General features: G+C 37.3%; 1 protein-coding gene and 1 non-coding gene across 2 annotated transcripts; one reads left to right on the plus strand and one right to left on the minus strand.

Annotated features, from left to right (window-relative positions):
• The first annotated feature begins 4,012 nt into the window (after positions 1-4,012).
• On the plus strand, positions 4,013-10,558 carry LOC110898073 (glucomannan 4-beta-mannosyltransferase 2). The gene is made up of 10 exons (XM_035981955.1): positions 4,013-4,365; positions 6,987-7,248; positions 7,324-7,422; positions 8,445-8,697; positions 8,770-8,880; positions 8,965-9,101; positions 9,289-9,402; positions 9,496-9,695; positions 9,798-9,986; positions 10,097-10,558. Exons 1-10 carry the CDS (start codon positions 4,127-4,129, stop codon positions 10,257-10,259), a joined length of 1,767 nt encoding a protein of 588 aa, XP_035837848.1. The 5' UTR covers positions 4,013-4,126; the 3' UTR covers positions 10,260-10,558.
• A 1,684-nt stretch (positions 10,559-12,242) lies between these two features.
• Positions 12,243-12,325, minus strand: TRNAL-UAA. The gene has a single exon. It is a non-coding gene; the product is annotated as a tRNA-Leu (tRNA).
• Between the last annotated feature and the right edge of the window lie 694 nt (positions 12,326-13,019).

Genomic DNA, 13,019 nt, shown 5'->3' on the forward strand with positions numbered 1-13,019 from the left:
TAGATTATATCAGAAGTATTGCCCGGGTCGATGAATAGACGCTCGGTGCAGTAGTGTGCCAGTTGGCCTGAAATGACGACGGCGCGCCTATCGCGTGGTCCGCCTCGGACTTTTGGAAAGACGACTTGCTCGTCTTTCCAGTCATTGTCCGGCCTTCTCGCCGCTTTGCGCGGCCTACCTTTGCCTCCGTGGATCATGTGGGTGGAAGCCACGTACATGGTCCTCTTCCCGGAGGAGGTACCTTCGCCATGAGGGGTGATGCGCTTGGTGGGTTTTTGCCCACCTGGCAAAAGGTGTTGCAGTTTCCCCTCCTTTAAGGCCCGCTCAATCTCCAACCGGAGACTGATGCAGTTGTTGGTGGTGTGGCCCGAGTCCTTGTGGTACTCACAGTAGAGTGTGAGGTCCTGATTTTTCTTGGACTTCATTGGTTGGGCCGGTCGCAAGAACTGTGGGTCCGCAAGAAGGACCTCACTTGGCGACATGGTGATCTCGGTCCAGTTGCGATCCCGAGAATCTTTTTTTGACGCCCGATTGTCTCAGGCGGGATTATGGTTCCTTGGGTCAAACGTGTTGGTTCGCGGGAAATATGGTTTGGAAATGTTGTCACGATTTCCCGCGTCCCTGTTGCGTTTATTATTACGCTTGTACCCTTGGTGGGAGGTTTCGGCTTGGGGCTGTGCCTTCGCCAGATGCGGTTCAAGAGAACGCTGCGTCTGGGCGTATGTCTTGACCGCGGTCATGACATCTTCCCATTTTTTAGCCAAGCCTTCCTTGCCTGAGATGGTCATGACCATCTGCTTGTCCCTGACGGCCTTGATGAAGTGGTTCCGTGCCATTTGGTCTGCCACGTCGCCTATCTCTAGGCACTCTTTGTTGTAACGGACAACGAATGCTTCGATAGATTCGTCGTCCCTTCGCCAGATATTCATGACGTCCATCGAATCACGTTCGTGGCGTCGTTATTGGCTGAAATGGGCGAGGAACTTGGTACGCAAGTCCTCGAATGACTCTAGTGATCCCACTGGCAAAGAATCGAACCATGCCCTGGCCAGGCCCGTGAGGGTCTGGGGGAAAAAATTACACCACGTGGGTTCATCCCGCTGGCCGTTGCACCCTGCGCCCATGAAGACGTTCATGTGGTCGTCGGGGTCGGTCGAACCACTGTATTTCCCGATGCCGAATGGGAATTTTGTAGTTGTGACCCGGGCGTGGGCAATCCGCGGGGCGAATTTGAAATTTTCGGCCGCAGCTTTGGGCCTGTATGGTTGGTTCTCAGGGCGTTTTGCAGCCCTGAGGTATGTACTGCGGGGGTGAGTGGGAGGAACATAGTTGCGTCCTCCCGGTCTGCTGCAGGTGTCATGCGAATCCCCACAGTACGTACGGTCGTCCGGGTCGGTACGACCATACCCTTCGGTGTATGGCTGTGGGCCCAACCGGCTATGAATTCCAGAGCCGTGTCGGGATGCGGATCGTCGTCTGTCCTCAACATAAGGACCTAGGCGGGTATGCACTGGTCCCCTAGTGTGGGACCCGTATGCGGAATCATCCTCGTTGATTGTGTGGACCGAACAGTAAGAGGATCCGCGGTCTTCACGTCTGCTTCTTGAAGCTGGACGTGAATGCGCCCTGCCTTCGTATTGTAAAATACGATCGGCAGGGGTGTGCGGTGCTGGGGTTGGCCCAGCTTGTATGTGCGCTTCCGCACAAGCGCGGTTGTATGTTGCGGCCAGCAGGGTGGCCTGTTGGTCATACCAGATGTGGGGGTCCATGTTCGGGGGGATCACAGATGCGTACTGTGATAAGTCGTGTCCGAACGTTAGGGATGGACCCCTTTGTGTTGATGAGCCGATATGGCCCGGATTCGGTTCCGGTGGGGTACTCCCCAGATTTCCTGTGTTGGTGGGGAGTAGATTATCCCCTGTAGTATTGTTTTGGTGATCAGTCATGATTTTGAGAGAGGACAAAGGATGATCGAAAAAATGCTAAGAGTAGCGGTGGGCGCCAATGATGAAACAATGGTTAACCGGGCAGGGTTAACGCACTGGTCTCGTCAAGAAGGGTTAATCCCTTCCTCTCGAGGATCGCTGGCTGGATCACCGGTGGTTGATCTCCTGCACAAGGAAACAAGCCGTGACTCGTAACAAGGAGGATGGGGTGGGGGGTGCTCCTTGTTACCACTCTCCGGCGTGAGAATCAGTAGTTTGCTTGGGAAGCAAAGTAAGATAGTAGTAGTAGTGAGAGAGTTGTGAAGAGATACCTCAAACCTGGTTTGGGGTTGGTATTTATAGCCGATGAGTGAAGGAGGAGGATGATGGATGGACTGACGACGTGTTGCACCTTTGCAGGTGTGTCAGGCTTGTCGGTTATGGAGGTTACGCCACGTCAGTCCATTGCTTACGTAGCTCTGACAGGTAACTGCCATTGGTGCCACTTGCACTATGGTGTCAGTCCCACTTGTTGAGTGCATAGGATGCGGTGCAAGCCGCATCGCTGCATGCGGTAACGTCTGAGGTTACCGTGTCTCCTGCTTGTGATCAAGAAATACGCGAGATGCGGTGCTAGCCGCATCGTCGTCCGCGGAGACTGTTTGCCTGCATCCCTTATCGTGACGAAAATGGCCATATGATGCGGTGCCAGCCGTATCGTTACGTTCATCTTCTTCTACGCCTAAGGTAAGGCTTCCTTGTATTGATAGAAGTGTTCACTGGACGCGGTGCGAGGCCGCATCGCTGTGAATACTTCCGTTTTCATACACCAGATGTGATGCTATGTCGCATCACTCTACCGTTCTCATGTTCCATGTAAGTCCTCCTTCGTTACTAGATAGATTGGATTCAACCCTTGTGTCGACGCGTTCTTGCATGGGCACAAGTAGGTTGTTAGCTGGTGGGGGTTTTGATAAGGGTAATGGTCACTCGCGGTCGATGCTGACACGAGATCTGGGACCATACCCCTTCAATATGATAGGGATATACGTGTGATAGTTTTGGAGATGAGTGTAACCCTTTCTCTAGCATAAGCAGGCATGCGCAGGATGCAGATGCGCAGGTTAGTTAGAAGCAGTTGAAGTAGCTGGATTTTGGAGTACTAAATAAATTTCATTAGAAAAAATTAAAATAAAGGGTAAATTACTTTTTGAGTCCCTGTGTTTTATGGGTTTTAACTAGTTGAGTTCAAAAGCAAAAAGTTTAACGACTTGAGTCCCCATAAGCATTTTCTTTAACCATTTGAGTCCAAATTTCTAACATTGTTAGAATTTTTTGGTTAACTATTGTTAAATTACCAAAATACCCTTATAATTAAAAAAATAAAAAGAAAATTATATTAGATTTTCTCTCTCTTTTATATCCCCACTAGGTTAGTTCCCCGTGTGTTACACGTGTTGAACAATTTAAACTATATAGTATAGATATTTCCTGTAAATGCAAAACAAAGACAGAGACATTTACATACCATATTGACATAAATGAGTTAATATAAATGTAACCCATCAACTCGTACATATTAATTAATGCCGTAGAGTTCAATAAGGCGGCTCTAATGTCGATTGAATGAGGTCAATCAGAGTCTATTTGATACCCTTTGTACGACTTCTTATTTTTTGAATCCTTGTATTTGATTCTAAACCTATTATTAATATTATTGATAATAATTTTAGTTATATATATCAATAATATATTTTATATATATATCAATAATATACTTAGTCTAACATATTAATATTATTATGAATTTCGAAACTTGTTTAGCTAGGATTTAAGATTCTATTGAAGTTTTAGTTTAACGCTAGGTTATTGAATTAATAATAAGAATTTGTATTAGATTAGATTAAATATTATTATTATTATTAATATTATTAATAATTTTAATCAATTAAATGAGAGAATGACAAGTGTCCCAAAACAGGTTTCTTTTATTATATAGTATAGATTTGTCTCTTTCTCTCTCTCAAAATCCTGCATCTTGATCTCTCACTCATCTTTCTCTCTCTACACCACCACCACACCGCCACCGTCACCACCACAACCACCTCCATCACCAACCACCAGCTCAACCAGAAACCTCCGGCAACTTAATCCTCATTGACCGGTTTAACAAAATTTTATGGAAATCTTTTGATCATCCAATGGACACAATCGTCACAGGTCAAAGACTTCCGGTCGATGGAATGTTAATCTCGACCAACTCTGCGGTGGCTTTTTCCGACGAAGATTACACGTTTACGGTCACCTCCGACGACGGGATATTACAATGGAAAAACTTAACGTATTACAGTTTATTACTCGATTCAAAATCGGTAATAAACTCAAACGGACCCATTATCTCTTTGATGGTAATAAACTCAGCGATTGACGGAGTGTTGAAATCGACGGTGGAGATCATCTCGCAAGGTACAGATGTTGTTCTAGAACCTTCGATGGTGGAGATCATCTCGCAAGGTACAGATGTTGAGAAATTGATTGGAAGTGGTGGATATGGTAATGATTTGTAGGTAGATGAAGATCTAGAGTGGGATGAAATTGGGGATATTGGGGAGGATAACGAAAAACATGTCGTTCAGTGGGTCATTATAGCTTAGTTTCTTTATGTTGGGGGTAGGAGAATTGTGTTGTGAAGATCACATGGAGTTGAAGCTGGAGGGTTGAGAGGAAGATGAAGAAAGGAATTTGTTACAGAGTGGTCTTCAAGTTGCCGTCATTGGGAGATGCTCTTATTTGAGAGAGATAGTGATAAGGAAGAGAAATCTAAATAATTTACAGTAGTTTTTTATTTTTTAATTACAGGGGTAATTTGGTCATTTATCAAAACTTAACTACAGAATTCTAACTGTGTTAGAAAATTGGATTCAAATGGTTAAGAAAAATGCTTATAGGGACTCAGGGCGTTAAACATTTTGATTTTGGACTCAAGTAGTTAAAACCCACAAAACACAGGGACTCAAAAAGTAATTTACCCTAAAATAAATGTGACACAAGTAAGCAACCGATAATTTGTCCATTTCTAAAATCTTTTATCCACTTTTACCATTTAAAAAATAATTAGTGTTCCAACAAAAATCCTATTTTTTTACAAAATATTTTTAGTAATTATGACAATTCGCCTATTCTTCTAATAAAATAAGAAAATTAAGAACTATAGTACATATAATTGCAAATTACCCAAGATAAAACTTTAATTACAATAATATATTATCATTACATATTTGTTTTGTGTACATTTTCAAATAATACAAAGTTTCACAAAAAATGGTGTTTACTCCATATTTATATTTGAAATAATAGTTATTTTATAAGTTGAACTAGTATTTAAAAATTATACGTTAACCTTTCTAATTTTTGTGTTTACAAAAAAAGAAAAAGACAGTTGCGTAAGTAATTGTTTTCATTATTTTCTACAATATACAACCAAATATAGTCACAAGTAAGTAATTGTTTTCATTATTTTCTACAATATATAACCAAATATAGTCACAAGATGTAATTATTTATACGTTACGACCAATAAAACGGTTGAAAATACGAGAATTTAGAACATTGAGCAAATCATTGTGTTTGAAAAAGGTTTTGATAAAAATAGAAAGTCTGCCTATTTGTGGCTTCATTACAATGTAAACGCTATCCACAAACATCTATATAGAATTTAATGGTTGACCGAAAATGGGAAAGTGGTATATATGTATGTGAAACCTCCCAAATGCAAATCTTACACCCCTTATTTCTTCATTCCAATCCTGCATTTTGGGTAACAACTAAATACATTGGAAAAAGAAGGGTCGGGTTTGTCGTTAAAAGATTCAAATTTAGGGCTTCTGACTTGAAACGACGCCAAACCCAAGATAACTCTTATTATCTTGGACTAGGCTTCATTCCAAGCCAGAGAGCTCGACTCAGCTGGCTGCATTCTCAAAATAGGTATATTTTTCTAAACTTTATATATGATGAAAGCATTGAATTTTGGTGGATAACAAGATTATGAGTAGTTTGGAACAAAAATATGTAAACAAACCCTTATAATATATCAAAAGACAATTACAATATAATCATATGACCATTAACGTGTACTAATCGTAACATCAACCAATTTTTTGTTTAGTGTCTGAATTTATGACACGATAAAAACATTAGATCGAATGAACGCGTGAACGAGTTCTGCCTAATTTCAAAATTAAACTTGTGAACCCATTTGCTGGTTTAGCTTTCACACTTTGGGTTTGGTTGACCAAACGCGTTGACCCCTTCATTTTTTGATGTGTTTTTATGTAATAATTTCAAATGGTAGGATATTTATGCCAAACTTTAAACTCATAACAGAAATTAACATCATATTTTTCTTCAATTAACATGATTATATATATATATATATGTGTGTGTATTCGTTATAAATTTGTAATCTTTAATTATTGCTACGCAAAAGTAAAAAAAAAAGGCTCAAATAGATACAACCTGTAACTGCCAGAGCCGTCTATAAGAATTTGGGAGGCTATGGAAAAGTGAAAAAAATGGACCCCTAAAATATAATTGCACCCCACCCTACTTCGCAGAATCGCTCATCCGGCTTCAAGCCTTCAATTCTACAATCATACCCATTTTTTCCAATTGTCAATTTATCAGCCATAGCCCTTCGTCCCGCTTCAAAACTTTAATCGGTGGGTCTATATGGCCCCAGGGGTGAGCGAGTGAGGCTAGACGGTAGCCCAATTTACCGCTTGTGTTCGGGTTTCCAAAAAAAGGGTTATAATGTGAACTAGAATAATAATAAATTTAGAAACTTAAAACCGTTATCCTTTACAAGTAGATGATCACATGTTACAAAACAGAGTACTCTGTTTTCCCTTTACACATTCTTTCAAATATCACCTGCATTAATTATAATTATTACTAACACATCATAACAGTCTTCTTTTCAGTTTCTCTGTTTCAGCTCAACTTTTGATAAGTGATAAAAATGACAGACATTATCTTCGAAAACAATCCGCTACCGGATACTGAATTCGGGATGTTATGGGAGGTTATAAAGGCGCCTTTGATAGTCCCATTGCTGCAATTTGCAGTTTACATTTGTTTAACAATGACTGTAATGCTTTTTGTTGAAAGACTTTACATGGGTGTTGTTATTATTCTCATAAAACTGTTCTGGAAGAAGCCCGAACAGCGGTATAGATGGCAACCAATTTATAAAGATGCCGAAATTGGGAACATGTCTTTTCCTAAAGTTCTTATTCAAATTCCTATGTTTAATGAGAAAGAGGTTGGTCTTGGTTTGAAATGTTGTGTATGGTTTGGTTTGGTTTCTGGTTCTAAGGTTGATTGATTTATGGTTTAGGTGTACAAGATCTCAATTGGTGCGGCGTGTAGCTTGTCATGGCCGGTCGATCGCCTTGTTATTCAAGTTCTTGATGATTCTACTGATCACAACATCAAGGTACAACTCCGTCAGTTTAACCAGTTTACCTGTTTACCTACCATTCTTATGTAATTCCTGACGATTATTCGTGCCCATGTTTTTTTTAAAGTACAACAATAAACAATTTTAGTTATTTAACCAGTGATACTTCTGACTTTCATTTTCGTTAGTAATATTGGATTTTAATAATACCAACTATTCGCTGTTGGCCGTCAACAGTCTTAACTTCAAAAATAACCACTAACAGTATCAACTATTAACATATTGGCTTCCAATGGACCCTGACTAACAGAATTCTAACGCCTTTCGTCTCCGGTTACCAAAAATACATTTTTGGCCAGAAAAAAAGTTCCTAAAGGTCCGATCAAAGGTTACAAAGAGGTTTGAGATGAAAATATTGAGTTTTTCCGCCCAAAAAGTTGAGTTTGAGCCAAAAAGAAGTTTTCCGGCGACCTCAACAATTGGAGCTTTTACTAGAAAGAGGTTCTTAAAGGTCCGTATTAAGGTTACAAAGAGGTTTTGGATGAAAAGGTTGAGTTCCGGCCAAAAAGGAGTTTTCCGGGCAAAAAGATTTTTTCAGAGACTAACGGCGTTAGAGTTCTGTTAGTCAGGGTCCATTGGAGGCCAATATGTTAATAGTTGGGACTGCCATTGGTTATTTTTGAAGTTAGGACTGTTGATGGCCAACGACAAATAGTTGGGATTATTAAAATCCAATATTCATTTTCGTTACCAAAGGCAATCCCAGTTGCATAAACAACATAGATTTATACTTGATTTCCATTGGATTTCGTTCACAAGGAAGGTAGTTTTTCTCATAGTAATCCCTATGAGCGAACTTGACTATTGGAGTGGTAATCAAGTGTAAATCCGTAATGATTATGCAAGTGGGATTTAACAACAAAAGATAAAAGTTAGAAGTGTTACAGGTTAAAGTGGCGGTCTGGATTATTATCGACCAATAAATAATAGTTTAAATTATTAAAATCCAATTTTCCTTTTGGTTTTTTTTATAAGTTATGGAACATATGATTTTATAGGATTTAATTGAGAACGAATGTCGACGTTGGGCAAGCAAAGGAGTGAACATATGGTACCAAATAAGGCAAAACCGGGGCGGGTACAAAGCAGGCGCACTTAGAGACGGATTGACTCATGATTATGTCAAAGATTGTAAATATGTCACCATTTTCGACGCGGATTTCAGGCCTGAACCGGATTTTCTCCAGCGAGCCATCCCGTTTCTTGAGTTTAACCCTAAAATCGCCCTTGTTCAAGCTCGATGGCGGTTCGGTAATTAAGTTCTGATTAAGTTTTAAAAAATTTCACGGGTATTTAAAACTTATGTTGGGGTTATGTTTATAGTGAACTCAAATGAATGTTTGTTAACAAGAATGCAAGAAATGTCACTAGATTACCATTTCACAGTGGAGCAAGAAGTGGGATCTGCCACTCATGCATTTTTTGGCTTTAATGGTAACCAAATCATTTCACATGAACCCTTTAACTAACCACCACATACCCATAAAAACCTAAGGGCAATATTGTAATTTATCATAGGGACCGGTGGCGTATGGAGGATTGCCGCCATCAATGAGGCCGGCGGGTGGAAGGACCGTACAACTGTGGAGGACATGGATCTTGCGGTTCGAGCTGGTCTCCAAGGATGGAAATTCGTCTATCTAGGTGACCTTCAGGTATTCACTTTTCAAAACATAATCGTGTTTAAGTCGTCACATCTGTAATATACTTTTCTCTTTAGTTTTCACTTTAAAAGACAAAAAAAGGGTCTCTCGATGGATATTATGAAAATTTAGCGGTGTACGTTTAGCCAACCCTTTATGTACATGATAAAATTTAATGACGTTTAGTGAGTTTACGCAGGTTAAAAGCGAACTTCCTAGCACATTCAAAGCATTTCGTTACCAACAACATAGGTGGTCTTGTGGACCGGCTAACTTGTTTAGAAAGATGGTGCTTGAAATCATTAGAACAAAGGTTAGCTACCTAAGATCATTAATCTCGTATGGCTTTTCTTTATTTCAGCGCAACATGGTTACTAACGCGAGTGTGGGGTGGCGATTGTTACAGAAAGTGACGGTATGGAAGAAGTTGTACGTGATCTATAATTTTTTCATTGTGAGAAAAATAATCGCGCACATGGTCACATTTTTCTTCTTTTGTGTCGTTCTCCCGCTCACCATCTTGGTCCCGGAAGTTGAAGTCCCGGCATGGGGAGCCATCTACATTCCTTGCATCATTACCACATTGAACTCGGTCGGGACACCAAGGTTTAAAATATGCATCTTTTATATACTATGAGATTCATATTATGAAATGAACACCACTCTTTATATATAAATATAATGCGTACATGGTCTTTGGTGATTCAGATCAATCCACTTATTGTTTTACTGGATTCTTTTCGAGAACGTCATGTCATTTCATCGAACAAAGGCAACAATCATTGGTCTTCTCGACGCAAAGAGATCTAACGAATGGGTTGTCACCGAAAAGCTTGGAGATTCAATCAAGACCAGAAAATCAACACGCAAAACGTTCAAATTTAACTTTAGTGATAGGTAAAGACTAAAGCATATGCATATGCTTAATTTCTTATGGTGTTTATTAACACATAATTCAAATCTAAAAAAATCTTATTATTATTTTTTTGGGGTTTTTAATGATTCAGGATTCATGTTATTGAACTGGGATTCGCGGTATACTTGTTTTTCATCGGATGCTACGATTTCATGTATGGAAAGCACCGCTATTTCATATACATTTTCCTCCAAGTGATAACATTCTTGATCGTCGGAGTAGGTTATGTGGGCACAGTTGTCCCGAGGACTTAGAGAGCATTAGATTTATGCAAGATTGTCGTTTCTCATATGTGATATCTTTCGATCCAAAATAGTTACGACATTTGTTTCTTCATGTGGCAACAAGTTGAAAAAGAAGCAGAGAAACACACCCAAACTTAAATGCCTATGACAACAAGCAGAGTGTATGTAGTATACAGTTCATAGAATTTTGCATTAGATTTCTTCAAGGGGATATAACTTATGAGAAAATTGTTTAATTCATGAGTCTTCATTGTATCTATGTGATGTAATTTTGTTAGAAGTATATTATACCATTAAATGAATGGAAATTTTGCCATCTTTTTTTGAAAAAACTAGAGAAAATATTTATTTGATAACACAATTAGGGCTCATAAAGGGGTATTCTTTTCCTTGAAAAGAAACGATTTGGGCGTGATCTTTTATGGAACTAAAGCGGATTTTAAAATTGGACCCTTTTCAACTAGTCGTTCTCGAGCATCATATCCTGCCACCTAAATATACGTATTGACAGTGTATAATGAAGAATAATTCATTAACATAGGCTCTTAAATCGTAAGTGGTGTTTTTTATGTCAAAGAAAAGTTAAAATTGAGATAACGAGAAGGAATTAGAACAACTGGCCGAACGAACAATGATGGTTGCAAATTTCCGAGCCCATAAATACATAGATTGAAGAAGTGAATCCATCATTGCCAGCTTGTCGCTAGATCCATTATTAAAAATCCAACTCTTATAATATAATTTGAAAAAAATATATATGTATAGTCAATGAAAAATATACAAGTTCTGAATTATATACCATCAAATTAATAAAAATATAGCAATCTTTCTAGTACTAAACTACTTATCTTTGAAAAAAAAACTAATCTATACTATATAATAAAAGAAACCACTTTAGGGACACTTGTCATCGTATTAGCCAATCTCTTATGGATAATTATAATTTTAGTTTAATCTATTCAAATTAATTATAAAATAACCCTCCTACTAAATATTATTTATTTTAATATTTTATATTATAGATAATCCTTTTACTAAATATTATTAAAATAAATAATATTTAGTAGAAGGGTTATCATATAATTAATTTGAATAAATTAAACTAAACGTAAAATAAAATTAATTTGAATAAATCTTCCTATACTAATAAACGAAAATCTTTTTGTACACGTGTCACTCTCTGGTGTCTTCTCCCTTTTAATAATAGTATTATTAAAATAAATAATATTTAGTAGGAGGGTTATTTTATAATTAATTTGAATAGATTAAACTAAAATTATAATTATCCATAAGAGATTGGCTAATACGATGACAAGTGTCCCTAAAGTGGTTTCTTTTATTATATAGTATAGATACACAAAATATAATATAATATTAATTAATATAGTTAGAGATAAACGTCTAAATTCAAATTTAAATAATAATTATCTATAACAAATATAAATGTATCAAATAATATAATAAGTATAATATTATTTAATATAGTTAGAGATCAAACGTATAATTTTAAATTTAATTAATAGTAAATTACTTTTTGAGTCCCTATGTTTTAGTGGTTTTAACCACTTGAATCCAAAGTCAAAAAGTTTAACACTTTGAGTCTCTAAACGCTCATTCACATCCTCTGTGAAAAATTCAAAAAAATTTTTGTAAGGTTGAGTTCTCTAAGTTCTCACAACTTGTAGAAGTTTTCATTTTACCCTAACCATATATATTTGTTAAGATAAAATATATTATTTGGATATAAACTATAATTACTAATAAAGCATCAAATCACATGTACAAGTAATGAAAATATAACTGTTCTTTATTTTTACCAATTTATCTAAATAAGTCATTTCATTAATAAGGATTATATACAAGTCTATAATTTACATTTTTCGTTACGCAACCCGTGTAATACACGGGGTTGTAAGCTAGTATCTTATAACGCAAAATCTCTTGCATTCATTATTCGTTCAAAGATAAAAAAATATATTTTTTAAAAAAAAATGGTGGCTGTGGGGTTCGAACCCACGCGCACTTATGTGCAGAAGATCTTAAGTCTTCCCCCTTAACCACTCGGGCAAACCACCTTTTGTGTTATTTTTACTTAGAAAAATATTAAAATAGGCGAATTCAGAACAAACGCAACCTCTTTTCTTTTTGCATACGAAAATAAATCTTTTAGAGTGAGTGAGTACAAGTGAAAAATATTCTGTCCTTGATTTGGTCTTCAGTGAATTCAATCTTTGAGATGAAAGTCAATTGCCCATTTTACTTCAAGATTGGAGCTTGTAGGTAGGGTGCAAACGAACCAAACGTTTGACGAACAACTCGCGAACTGTTCGGCAGGAATTTCGTTTGTGTTTGTTCATTTATTAAACAAATGAACACGAACAAGAAATTTCGTTCGTTTAGTTAAAGGAACGAACATGAACAGAGGCCGTTCGTTTATATATGTTCGTGAACATTCGGTAACGTGTTCGATTGTGTTTGAAAGTTTATTAGTGTTTTTAGTTTTTATATTTAAATGCTTCAAAATTCCAACAAACAAAATATTTAATAAGTGTCAGTGTATTATATATCTATATATATAATAAAAGAAACCATTTTAGGGACACTTGTCATCATATTAGGCCATGTTCTACAGATAAGTATTATTTTAGTTTAATCTTTTCTAATTAATTATAGATAATCTTTCTACTAAATATTATTTAGTATAATTTCTTATGGATAATTATTATTTAGTTTAATCTTCTTCTCATTTATAATATTATTTATTTAACT

Source organism: Helianthus annuus, chromosome 13 (genome assembly GCF_002127325.2).
Source record: "Helianthus annuus cultivar XRQ/B chromosome 13, HanXRQr2.0-SUNRISE, whole genome shotgun sequence".
NCBI classification, from domain to species: Eukaryota; Viridiplantae; Streptophyta; class Magnoliopsida; order Asterales; family Asteraceae; genus Helianthus; species Helianthus annuus.